The following is a 13970-nucleotide window of genomic DNA, read 5'->3' on the forward strand; positions in this document are numbered from 1 at the left end:
ATGGAAGGAGAAAAAGATGGGTGTGAAAGAGAGAAGGAAGGTACCGTATTGGAGAGCTGCAGAGTAGTTTCAACAACCTGGGAATCTTGAACGTGAACTGAGATCGCTCTGCCAGTTTTTCAATGCTAAATTGCCAAGCCAAACCATGCGAAATAGTGCTTTTGCATGGTCTAATCGGAGTTAACTAATTATTTGTTCCCAAACAAGTGAGAGAGGCGCAGCTTGCGAAGCTCACAGTGACGCCTGCTGGTCAGCGTACGTTGGCATAATGATGATTACTTTAGTGAATTCTTAGTTGCCCTCAAACCCCGCTGATAAATTTTGCAAAGCTGACGGTTGGTGTCATCTTTCAACATCATTACACTGCATATTCGTTGTTGTGTTTGTTTATGGGGTTTAACGTCCCAAAGCGACTCAGACTATGAGAGACGCCAATACAATGCATATTCATTGCAACATCATTACATCCTCATTACAATCTTTTCTCCAGTACGAGGATATTAGGGGAAGAATAGTGAAATTTATTAATGCCATGCTGAAGCTTGCACGAGTGTGCATTCGCTGCGTATACATATTTTATTGCGTTTTGTGCAATATGAGCAGGATCTGGCAACAAGGATGTGCTAGTATGAATTAATTCTGACGTTTTTTTTTGTACATTGTTTTTGAAAAAAAAAAAGTAAATATATTTTAATTGGCAGGCCCAATGGTCCCCTACAAATTATGCACAGCGACACCATCCGCATCCTTGGCATTGGGGTAGCAGCTTCGGTGTGGGCTTCCATCTTAAACGAAGTGCGCAGCAAGGTGGCTACAGCCAGTGCCTTTGAACTACCCATGCTGAAGAAACGCTACCTTGCCCACACTGTTTTTGGTGGGCGAATATGGTATACCTCGCACATGTAACGCATTCACATCTCAGAATTTTGCGCTTCCTTTAGTTTCTTGTGAGTTCATTTTTGGGGGCAATTCGCACGGAACTGGTATGGCGTGCGGCACTCGGCTAGCCACGTTCGAAAGGTGTATTCGCCTTCCCTTCTTTGTCTTCCTGTCAGCTGCTGACTCTGCGCTACTTTCTTCGCTTGCTGCAAGGAAATCAGTGTTCAGCACGAGTGCTCGTCTTCTATTTTTTAGGAACAAGTGTGAGGGAGCTTGTCCCTGATATACGACTCAGCAGGGGATCTGAGGCTTTCCGGATGCTGGTTTTTTATTCGTGTATGGTGGCATTTCGTCGCCATGCCCTCCATGTCGGCCCGAACTTAAGACATCTCGGCGAACAGAGTAGTACAGTCAATGTGAACGTTACTCCTTCCGTGCCTGCAGAACGTAGGCGAAGGGTGAATTCCATTTAATGGTTACCACTCACAGCATCGTTTCTGCCAGGGCATTTACGTGACTTTATGTGGCTTTTTGTGTGGGAGGTTCTGCCTACACGAGACCAGCTGCAATGATGGGGCATTGTGCGGACAACGCAGTGCCCCAACTGCCCACTTTAAGAATCCAATCGTCACAATGCGTCGTTGCCCGTGTTTTTTGGAGGGCAGTTCATACCGGTTTCAGAAGTCTAGGTATTAACTGATTCCAGATAAATGGTAGATGTCCTCGCGGTCGCTTTGCACGATTGCTGATTGTAGCTAGCGCTTTCGCGTTATGGTGCAATCGTTTTGAGGCTGTCGCATCGAGCCGGCGCCGACGTGCGCTTTTCCCTGTCCTGGCGCGTCAACGAAAGGAGATCGTAAGATTTCTGGCTGAGGAACTTTTCTACCTTGGGGGGCAAGAGTTCCTTCGTCAATGGTCTTGCCTTTTTGTTTCCGTGTCGAAAAGACGTTCAATAAAACGTTTTGCTGGGCGAGTTGGTTCATCTTTACAAGGAATGCTTTTAGCCTGAGACAAGTAGGAAAAGGACGAGGAAAGAACATAAACATCAAAGAGTGCTGCTCTCAACTGATTTTATTAGCCGAAGAAACAGCTTTTATACACTGATCCCATGTGCGGAAACCTGCACATAGGATCCCCTGCAGAAGCCTCTTTGTCATGTGTGCATGTACGCAATCTTGTCTTGCACGCAGGTTTCTGCACATGGGATCACTGTACAAAAACTGTTTCTTTCTGCTAATAACGTCCGTTGAGGGTGGCGCTCTTTCGTGTCTTGTGTTCTTTCTTCGTCCGTTTCCTACTTGTTTCGCGCTAAGAGCATTCCTTTTCTGTTGGATGTGCCTGGGTGCTTTTTAACCCGCCTTGGTACCTGTAATGTAATGTAAAGATCTATGTCAATTAAAAACTCTATACATCGCGACACATATGTGCAATACACACTGTGCATTTGATTGCAGCATATGTTTATATATATATCTTTGTTTGGCAAATTATTCTACACTGTCTATACCTTCATGTGCATTGCCATTGAAAATTGTATATATCATCAGCACGAACAGCCAAATTTTATTATCTATGTAAATAGTGATATGTTGTGTATTTGTTCGTAAGGATATGTGTTATGTGCACTTTCCTTTGTTCTTAATCATGTACATTTTCTGTTTTTGTCATTTTTCTAAACGTTTTCTAAAGCATTGATTCCTGATTAGATGTGCTAACATTTTTACATCGCGGAATTATCGCAATGTTATAGAATCAATACTTACACATAAAAACGAAAGATGGGTGGCATGGGACTGCGCCGCTGCTCTACGGTCAAGGGCTGCACGGAAGTGCACCCTGAAGAGAGCTTGCAGTTGTATAGCACACAGCGCGCATATTCGTCTGAGCATTCCATATGCAGAGTGCGTCCTTAGACTGCCCATCAGTTCTGTAACAGCCCGTAATCTAATTCGCGTGCGCTGTCCTCGTCCAGACAGCGACCGCTAACTTTGCCCTGCAGAGATTGCCCTCTTTCCTCGAAGTCTGAAGATAGCAAGGCCATACTCAAAACCGCTGACCGGCATCCAAGCATAATTATCGAAGCCAGAGATAATAGACTGACGCGTGTGAGCCAACCTCCATTCATTCCTTGGGTAGAAGGGCAGAGGTTGTTAGCACTCTGAGGTCACGTTTTTCTGTACGATAATTATTCCGAGCACTCTGAATCGTTGTTTCTTCATCGCCTATTTTTTGTCGTGCGCCTCCATAAAACTCGCAAAAGCTTTTGCTGCGAAGTGTGCGTGCTGAATGCCGTAATTGTTTTGATTTTGAATACTGAACGATTTTTCCATGTTGATATTTCTTATTGTCCTACTGTAGTACGCTAAATTATTAATAAGTGTGCCTGCTTGTCACAGCTGACGATGCACCAGATGTTTCCTTCGTGGTAATTTGACCACTTTTCTAGGTGAATACACAGACCTTTTCGAGCATCTATCATGGATGGCGCCATGTGCAATGCGTGCGACGCGCAGCTGCAAAAGGGGGCAAAACCGTCACGCTGGACAGCGGCATCCCGATATAGTGAATTAGATTAGGGGTAGTGGATCGAGAGAAGGCCCGCGCCAACGAAGCGCAAGAAGCAGGGAGCACCGAAATTGGAGCTTGCCTCACGGTAGCACTGCTGCGCCTAAACTTGGCGCTCCGCCCTTGATCGCACCGCAACGGCTCGACTGGCCTGCTTGCATGGGGGGCACGCTCTGCCTTGAAATTGAGGCGCTGTCGAAGACTCATAAGGTCCTCCAAATGAAACCAGAACAGAATAGAATAGAACGTTCCATCGGTACCACGTCCATCTTCTGAGGAGTCTTCAGGAAACCATCAACCCGATCCAATAAGCACCTCTCATGCACCACACATCCCTCGCAACAATTACCAAGAAGCCTTCAAGAAATTAAATTTCATTTCTGCGTAAGGAAAGAGAGGTATCACTGGCGCATATGTGCTGTCTTTCTTTTGTATCAAAAACGCCTGTAAAATTTCATGGGCAACGTTATCCCGACTCTTGCCTAAGATCCTAAGCCTACTAAGCAATGGCTCACGCTTTCATTTTTGACAATTAAGAGGTAAATTTGACCCCTTTCCATTCTCTGAAGACATGCTCTCTTGCCCTATCATTGACACACCGCTCAGTCTGCCCGATATATATAATTTTCTATACGTCCGTTAAATTTCATACACCTCACCCACGACACAGCCTACAAAATGCCTCTTATCACACTGTGCTTTCTTATTATTCCCTATTCTTGCCCACAAACCGCTCATTTTCTTTGGTGCAGAAAACACTACCGGAACATCATACCTGCCTGCCACCTTCTTCAGGCAATGCGCACTCTTTGTGTGTACGCGGGATTGCTTGCGGGCTCTTACTTGCCAACTATGCTGCAGTCCTTCTTTTTCCCTTCATTTTTTGAAGAGTCTCTGCCACGCCACAAATAACCGTACCCGGGTATCCAGCCACCTGCAGCATTTATATTTGATTAATAAAGCTGACCTCAGCCATGAGATCACAGGAATTTTACAGTGCTGACACTAGGCAAAGCGAATCAATCGCTGTTTACTGTTTTTGAATGGGCTGACCCATACGGAAGAAGCTCTTTTTTAGCCCGGTGGGAATAAATTTCACATGCTTTCCCATCCAAAGTTCGGATATTTAAATCTAAGATCTGCAGCCTGTGACGCACTGGTATAGCTCTTCAGTAAAAGCAAGGCATTTCTCTTGTTTCCTGAAAACAGAAAGGACAATTCCCACTGCATGCGTCATTGCAGAGCCATTATTCATGATCATTAAGAAGTCATCAACGTACCTAAAAGACCATTAAGGGACGCAGAAATCGCTTTGTCAACTGATGATAGAAATATGTTGCATAAGACTGGGAAAGACATAAGCCAATACAAAGGCCCCTTCTCTGCAGATACATATGATACGACTGTAGACGAGGTAAAACTCGAAAAGAGAAAGAAAATGGTCAAAATTAACCCAAGAAAAGTTCTGAAAGCTGCAGCACCATTACAAGCAATAAATTCCCGGTACGATTTAAAAATTTAACAACGGCAAGAACACAGTACCAGGAGTCGGGTGGCGTACAAGTCGATGGCGTCATAAGGTATGTTCGTATGCGCAACTACCAGTGACGTCACTGGTTTGATGCAACAAAATGAAGCCATCACTGATCATAGTCGAAAGAAGAGAAAACGTTTAGAAAGCCATACGGGTGCCGAAACGTCTTTGCTTCTTTAGACTGTAGAGTGACTACTTCATTTCATTTTTATATGCCATGTCTTATCAGACGGATTTCCGTCGAACTCTTGACTACACTGGTTAGACGACGTCACACAGTCAGCCAATCAGACGGATGCGTCAATCTGTGCCCTGAATGTCGCGAGGCATCGACATCTGACTCCGAACAAGTGCACATCGCCGAGTGGTAGTGCCGGAGGTCGAAAAGGGGTGATCGGATCTTAACGGAGGGGTTACGTCAGATACAGAAAGTCAGCAATGTCATGGCAACACTAATTCTTTCGCAATCTCACAATGCTGTTTCTTCAGTGACCGCTAAATTTTTTGCACAGAATTCATTTCACCTACATTCGGACTCCAAACCCAATCCCGCATAGACTTTCAAAGAAATAATTCAATCCTATCAGGCCAGCCATTCAAGCTATCCTAAGCCGTGCAAGGATCTCACAAAGGCGGAGGATCGCATTCTCCTTCGCCTTTACACCAAAACTTTACTGTGCCCAGTAGTATTAAAATACTTTGACCCCGCTTAGGCAGGAAAATGGCCGCACTGTGAGGTAAAGTCCTCGGACATTTTCCACATGGTATGGACATGTCAAAAACTCCCGGGAGGACTGGGAGACGGCCCTGCTCGGCTGCTCTGACCTGACGGCGCAACGAACCTTGGTCGAGCTGGCCCGGGCCGCGGCCGACGACAGCGAGCTCCAGTAAGAGGGAGCACCTAGTAACTATAAGCGGCCCCTTAAGGATCGCTGTCGTGCCCTCCCTGTATAAAAACGTTGGTTGTGGTTTACGCTTGTAACAAATTAAGGGTCGGATGCATACGTTCACTCAGCGGTGTTAGATCATTTTTATGCCACAGCCGGTCGTACGCAGGACACACAATTCCAAAGGGGTTGTTTGTGAAGTGGCGGTGAAACTCTCGCGTGGCCGACTCGTGCTCGCCCACTCTTTGTGCAAAGTCTGCACGCCGACCACCTTCGACGTCTCCAAGCTCAACGATTAAACCGGCCAAAGATCTCTTCCTTATTTTCTCGAGACGTGCAGCGCGCTCTTCATCCGTTTCTTCTGCACACCGTCTCCAGAGGGTTTCGTTGCGCCAGCCATTTGTGGCAACGGCATGCAAGTGTGGAACGAAAACTTTGGCTGCGGGTGACCTAGCATTGCATCGAACACAACTAGCTTTCCGTTGAACGCATCAAATTTCACCGGGTTTTAGGTGGTGGCGATAAAGGCGTGTAATGCATCTAAATATGGGGGACAATTAAGCTCCGCCTTTAAAGGTATGACGCTATTGGGACGCAAGCGCGTGCCAGGAATGAGTTATTTAATAAAGTGCGCATGTAGGTCGTTCCATAGCGATAGCGTAGGCTACTAGCCCACATATAAAGCCCTGCTTTAACCAAGCCGTACGGAGGAGGCGGTGGAGGGTGGCTGTTCCTGGCCCTACATGGCAGGGATGGTAGGTCAACGCCGCTTGCGGCGGCAGCTAGCCAGCCACCGAATTTTTATCTTGTGTAGGCCGTCATTGCACCCGACCCTGTTGCGACGGCTGTTGCGGCGCGCGTCTTTCTCTCCTTCTTCTTTTTCTTTATTCTCTACTTTCTCTCTTCTGTCCGCACGAGGCAGTGGAGGTGGCTCAGCTACAGAGTCAGTAGCAGGCCCATGCATTTTCTTTTCCTTCTTCCTACAGCCACAACAACAACAGCCGTACGAACGTGCCTTAATGGCCTATAGGGGTAACGATGAATGAATCAGCAGTCCTTCTCTTGGCGCGGGAATCAAACTACAGATTATCAAGTCACACGGGGCTGCCAACACGTCACAGCAGCCCCTCACATACCAAACGCTACAACGGAGCAGCGGGAGTTAACTTTCTCCAGCGAGCACTTGGAAGGTGAACGTAGACTCATCTGCCGGAGATGCATCGCTGCAACAGCCTCAGTGACCCTGCTCTAAAGGCTCTCCATCGAGCTTGTTACGCGCGTAGTTCGCTTCTAGGCACGTTGCGCGGATGTGGCTGATGCCATACTGAAGCCTCTGCCGAGCTCAATCAAACTTAAGCCTGATCAATGCGTAAAAAAAAGCCTTACACGGTCATTGTTGTCCACCATCCGACCGCCCCGACTTTTTACCTTTCACGTTTAATCACGTGATGCTGCCTTTGCCTATGGACCTTGACACCAATAATTGGTACACAGGAAAGTAACGGCGCAGCATCTGACACAATTGTTCGGTGGACACCTGAACCTGTTGCGTAAATAAATGGAGGAAGATGGGACTGAAAGCGGAAAGAGGAGCCGTAGTAGAGGGCTGTGCAGTAGTTTATATCACTTGGGAATAATTAACGGGGCTGACATCGCACAGCACACGGAAACATCGCCGCACATGGAGCATGCTAAACAATGGAGTTAAGTGTGATGTGCTGGGTTATGTTCTATAGTGTATTGTGCTAGGTATGCTGATATCGATCAATTTGCTCTGGCCCTTAGTGCCGCGAATGCTGTCGCGTCCCGCCGTCGAATGATCGAACGGAGAGAGACAAACACACGTACAATACACCCGGGAGCCAAAAGAGGAGAGGCCGCACGAAGCGCTGCGCTTGCTTTGTTTCTGTTTAAGAATGCGTGCCATACGAAGTTGCTCGGGTTAAATGGCAAGTATATTTAGGAGGGCACCTTATGCATATCTTAGAAACAAAACTACCTCACTGTCAGAAAGAGCTGGCGGGAAGTTTCCTCAAAGCGCGCTGTCTGTCCACTTTTGCTCACGACTGTACATAATCGTATTCATAAGAGGGTATTGCGAACACAGCCGACACCGGTTCCCAGAGTCCGCCGTGCCTTTTCCTGATGTTTCGGAAGAGGCTAGGGCTTGTCTAAGCGACAATGACAACGTCGACAGTTGCCGTGAAACGCTCTCTTGTTCTGAGCCTCGCAAAGGAGGTCGTTATCACTACAGCTCATTACATCGTCGGCCTTTTAAATATTTTTGAAGCGGAAGTTTCACTACGTCAGCCAGCTCGAGCCTTCAGCGCCAGTTTTGGCGAGTACCTGAAAGAGTGCTAACTCGGGCCGCTCCTTTCATATGGGAGGGTGATATATCATAATCAGCCTGAGGCTGAGCTTTCGTGTCCCCAATCATGTTTGGAGCGGAAGCTGCACAAAACCACAAATTAAACCTTGCTTAGCCGTGTGTTTAATCACAAGTTTCTCCACAGGCGTAGCCAGGGAAAAGAAGCTTCCGCTTCCACCCAGGTATAACCAGAGATAAACATCTAATTTTGTAGGGAGAACTACACTGGCCACATTCTCGCCATTTTACCGTGCCTGTCCGTGCTTGTCCGATGCCTGTTCATGCCTGTCCAAAGAGCGAAGAAAGAAGAAGAAGAAATAAAATAAGAAGACAGATTACTTGGTAGTTGGCAGAAGCGAACAGCGAGTTGTTAGGACAGAAGGTTCGTTCGAACATTGTGATGACGGTGTGCCCTGGAGCTCGACGTAGAGACGATGTCATACCATTAGAAGTCTTCTACACCGAATGCGAATGGTCAAGGACGAGAGGCAAGGTGTGCTCATACGCGAAGTGATTCCCTATGGCATAAAGCTGAAATCATAGTGTAAACTACTATGCGCAAAAGCCATGCCTTTACTTTCAAGCAAAACCTAAGCGTAGCCATGCAGATTGCTCTCGCGTAACTCCAGGTTAACCCACAAGCTAAACCACAGCTTATTTTGCTTCTTTCCTGGCAGCTAAGGGAGTAGTAGCCTTGTTACCTCTCCTCTGCTTTCATTAAAGCACGTTGTCAGCGCGCTTAGCTGGCCTCGGCGTTTCCCCCTCTGTGCGATACGTGAGCGGTCATGCAAGGCCTAAACCCTGGCTGTTGCGCTCAGTCACCCTGAAGTCTGATCTCTGTACTAGTAAGCCCATTCAGTAGAGCAACGTCTCCGGACAGGTGGTGGTAGATACTGGGTAGATACTAAAATTACTCCTATGCTACTAGTGTACTCCACCAAGGAGGACTCTCGTAAACATTGAACTGACCATATCATCTCGCTCCTTCCGTATTACACCGCCGGCGGAGCGCACGCAGAGCTGATATTTCTACTTCTAAAACAAAAATAAGAAAAAAAAATTTAGGAACGACTAAATATATTAGTATATTAAATATATTTCTTAGCCAATGCAAGAACCGAGCACACGATGCAAGCTGTCCAGCCCGCTGTTCCCAACTGCTTTTATGGCTCGCAGCTGTGCATTCGACGGCATGGTTCAAAAACATCGCCGTCTAGAAGAGTGCACCGGGGGAAGTATTGCATTGTGCATCTGTTTGGGATGAGCTGTTTTCCCCATTTTCCCTTTGGCTAGCACCTCTCCAGCGCACGCTCGAAATCATGTTAGGAGAGAACGGCAAAACAAGTGTCTCACCCCCAACAAATATTTGCTGAACACCTTAAATTGCTAAAGGGCGACATCACCCTATTTATGGGCAGCGTATACCGTGATAGCCGCTGTGGGCGCACATTTCGCTGTTTTGAAATACGCCCTTTCTCTACCGCGGCCCCGCTGCGTAGTACAACACCAGCAGCTCTCAGATGACGATCTCAGCTTGTGAATCCATGTGAAGATTTCACTGATTTTTCTGTAACAGGTTTCTAGCAGTTTATCGTGCCAGTAAATATTTATTTAAGCCTCCCCGCTCCTCGCGAAAGTGAGGACACGGTCACGTGCTCTATGACAACATCGAACGTCGCCTTCAAGCAGTGTGCAGCGGAAATAAACATCGAAGTCATGCTAGAATAAATGTCACCAGGGCTTCGAGGACATAAATCAGATTTGTAGAAGTCACACGAAGAAAGAACAAGACGAGCGAAGATATAAGTAGTGCTCGTAATTATAGCCACAGAATAAAAGTCGTATATATGTGTATATACATATGAAGTCGGCGTTGTGACCTCGAAATGCCGGATTGTCGGACAGCGACCGGGGTGGGGAAGAAGGTGAAACAGTCACTAAATCGGCGGACCACCGTAGGCAAGGTGCAGTTGGCGCTGGTTCGCAGAGCCCCGCCGCAACTGTGATGCGTGCACTGAGCTCTGTAGACTGGAACTGTTGCGGTCCGGGAAGAGCACACATTTCTGCCAAGCGAGACCCTTTCTTGAGCGCGTTTTTGGAGCTTCTTTTTACTATTGTTTTCGCATTTTCGTTCATTTCCCCCCAAATAAATCGCCTGCCATTTCACCCCTCCCCACAATTGCCTAATACCAACAATGTGCGGCACTTCGAAGCAGCGACTGAACGCTAGCTCGAATCGGGCGATGACGGCCTCCCCCGTTTTTCCCCCTTGACGCCGATCCCGTCTGAGGTTGAAGTTGTGGTGTCCTCCTGCGCAGGCTTCCGGCGTTTGCTGCTGCCGCGGCTACTCGACCGGCTGCCACGGCTGCCACGGCTGCCATGGCTGCCGCGGCTGCTGCGTCGACCTTTGGCTCCTTTGTCTTCGTTGGATGGTGCGGAGGTTTTGGCCTCGGCTACAGCCAGCCTGCGATCCAAGGGCGATATCCGCAAACCTGATCAGCATACCTGACTGTCCCACTGCTAGGAATCGTCTTTCTGATTATGATAACTACTTGCCTTATTATCGGTTTTCCGACTTCAAAATAACTTAATTCACGCTCGAGCTGGCTGTGATCTCAAAATATAAGTGTTTTTTCGGCACTTTTTGTAGCCCTGATCAGAAGGAACTTCATATAAAATGTGAGGCGGTTAATCCTACATCGGGTCACGAGGCAACCACCGCCCAGTGCATGTTGAACGCCCTCCGATACACTGACCAGCCGCAAGGCAACGCTCTGGTGGTAGGAATGATACTTCATAGCGACCCCAAGTTCCTCGTCAACCTCTAAGGGTAAGCACACGCAGAAGCTCCGAGGGTCAACTAGTGTAGGTGTTACACAGGGTATGGCAGGGAAGACTAAGTAGTCTTTGACAATAGTGCGTTCAAAAAACTGCAAGAACAAGCTCTGCCACGGGGAACACAGTATGCTACAAAACTCCTCAATACCATTAATTGACTGAAACCACCTAATTAAGTTTTTAATTATCACAGTTCCGTGGGTGGTACCAGTGGAGAGTTCGAAGCCTTGAACAAGACAATACCATACCAGTTTTTGAAACGAACAAGAATTCATTTTCTACAGCCATGAAACACGAGGAAATCTGACGACTTCTTTACGAACCCGACGCAGACCGCAAGATATGAGAAGGAAGCTTAGTTAGAAGCGACGTCCAGTGATGACGTAAGCGGTGGCAACGACGGTCATTTCGAACATCAAGCGGTGCGGCGCCGCGTCATGTACATTATTTTGTCTCGCAGTTTGGTTGCCAGGTAAAAGCCAGGCACTGTCAACTCCGTGGTTGTTACTTTTAAGAGCGACGGAGCAAAGTAATGTGCGTGACACGACACACTAGAGCGAGCACTTTGAATTTTGCGCCATTGTAGCTGGAATAAGTCATCGCTGGTCGTCGCTCCAGTAGAGCTTCCTTCGCGCCTCTTGCAGTCGCTTTCGGTTTCGTTCGGGAAAAAAGCATCGTATTTCCTTGCGCTGCAGGACTTAAGAAAATGGACTTCTCTGTGTTTCGGAGACTGATATGGCATTGTCTTGTTCATAGGTTTCGAACTCCTCATTGGGACAAACCACCCACTGTAATCATTAGAAAATAATTGCTTAGTTTGTGTTAATAAGATCGATAAGTACAGGATTTTAGCAGCACATTGGGCCCGCTGCCGCAGAGTTTTGTAGCGAAACCTACCCTGCGGTAGGCGTTTAAGACCTCAAGTGGCCGCAACTACGGCGTGAAGAGGCGTAGCTACGGTCTCTTCATAAAACAAACAGCCTCCAAGGACATTTGAATTCACGTTACCCCTATGCCACAGGCAGGAGCTAGCAACTCGGGTCGCTCCTTTCATATGGGAGGGTGATATCAGAATAAGCCAGCCAAAACCATTTGAATTCTCGTTACCTCTACGACACGCAGGCACGCCCACACGACTTGGTTGAAGCGGGATTTTATATGTGGGCTGGTAGCTTGCGCTCTCGCGTCATACACTTAAAGGGTGAGCTTAAGTGTCCCCAATGATGTAGCACCTTAAACTCATGGGGTCTGATAGGGGAATAATGTAGCAGGCAAAAAAAAAAAAAAAAAAAAAAACTTCCGCCGTCGCTTTCGCAATTCAACTAGGCTAACCAGAGCTAAACCACAACAATTTTTTCTTATTTTTCCTATTTTGAACCCACTATGTCTAAAATTACTCAGTCTTCCCTGAAACATCCTGTATATGCACTGCATTCCCCCTACGCCACAGGCAAGGGCAGATGGAGGTATGTTCACAATACTATATATGCTGTGCTGTTCGTAATGTGCCATGCTTGAATTACACTGCACTGTACGGGATATAATACGCACTACGCTCGAGAATATGATGCATATTTTCTGCCGCCAGCCCTTTCAGTGCCTACAGATACTTACCTCTAACCCTAACGCCAACCCCACAAAATCTTCATTTGTGCAGCTGCGCACATGAAAGTGGGCGCTCGCTTATTTGCCCACTCTACGTTCAACTTTATAACCATTATTCTCGAAGTTTCTTGTTGGACAGAGATAAATACCAGGTTCTTTTGCGTAGGCCAGACATTGAGGTACTGAGCAATGAACATTTGTGGCAGTAGCATAACCTGTTTCCGCAACTACAAATGATCGAAATGTCTGATGACAACACTCGCTGTAAGGTGAGAAAAATTGCAATAGAAACCATATATTTTAAATACAAACGTTGTCGGGCGCCCACTGTTTTCACAGAGTACCGTGATCAGGCACAAGTTCGACGCTAGCGACATTCTCTGCTGTGGGCGCTGCAAAGGTTTACGCACGTGTCGGTCGCCGAGCCGCTCTTGGTGTCACTCTGGGTGAACTTGCTGCCCGAGCTGAGCGGCTGCTCGCCTGAGGACAGCGCGCCGCGCTGGCCGGTAGTCATGCCACTGCTGCGTCCCACCGAAGACACGAAGCAACTGCGCCAGTGAACACAGTGCGCTTTGGCATGTGTTGTCTGTTCCAGTCCTCTTTCACGTAGTTCTGTGTAAAATTAGTCGCTCATAACGAATTGCCGCAGAGAATCCGTTAGCATGCATTGCATAAGAAAGAAATGTTCGTGAAAAAGCCCCTTCGAAGGCTGCTAAGACACAGTGCCTACATTGGCTTAATAATGAGAATGACATTTAGAGCCACTTCAGACATTCTTTGGGAAGGTGGTGAAGGATTGCTGTTCCTAGCCCTACGGGGCTGGGACGGTAGGTCAACGCCGCTTGCGGCGGGGCCTAGCCAGCCACCGAATTATCTGTTGAGGGCCGTCATAGCACCCGCCACCACTTATAGGTGGTGGGCGACAGCTGTTGCGGCGCGCGTCTTTCTATTATTTTTCTTTCCTTCTCTACTTTCTCTCTTCTGTCCGCACGAGGCAGCAGAGGTGGCTCATCTACAGTGCGCCCGTGCATTTTCTTTTCTTCCTTTCTACAGCCACAACAACAACAACAGACATTCTTTCTTTCGCGTTGTTAATAAATCACCCATCGAGACCAAAGGTAATGTATTTTTGTTTTTAGTCAGACGGACTCCGAGAGATAAGCGGCATCGTTGTTGGCGTAATATATCATCACCAAAGCCTCCTTCATATTTACCATCTGACTAATGGGGTCCCGACTTCCAGCGCAGGTGACTGCGGGCAAGAGGACGACTGGGCGTTCAGGCTCTTTTGAGA

The 13970-nt window shown here is 47.5% G+C and overlaps 1 protein-coding gene across 1 annotated transcript in view; it reads right to left on the reverse strand.

Annotated features, from left to right (window-relative positions):
* Positions 1-10459: 10459 nt before the first annotated feature.
* The window catches only part of LOC146193181 (high-affinity choline transporter 1-like), a 49224-nt gene continuing 45713 nt past the window's right edge, over positions 10460-13970 (reverse strand). The window contains exons 10-11 of the mRNA XM_084600495.1: positions 13087-13224; positions 10460-10697 (exon numbers count right to left, since the gene is read on the reverse strand). Of these exons, the coding sequence (XP_084456621.1) occupies positions 10460-10697; positions 13087-13224 (376 nt within the window). The remainder of the gene's footprint in view (positions 10698-13086; positions 13225-13970) is intronic.

Source organism: Amblyomma maculatum, chromosome 4 (assembly GCF_055883805.1).
Source record: "Amblyomma maculatum isolate TAMU_Amacu chromosome 4, ASM5588380v1, whole genome shotgun sequence".
Taxonomy (NCBI): domain Eukaryota; kingdom Metazoa; phylum Arthropoda; class Arachnida; order Ixodida; family Ixodidae; genus Amblyomma; species Amblyomma maculatum.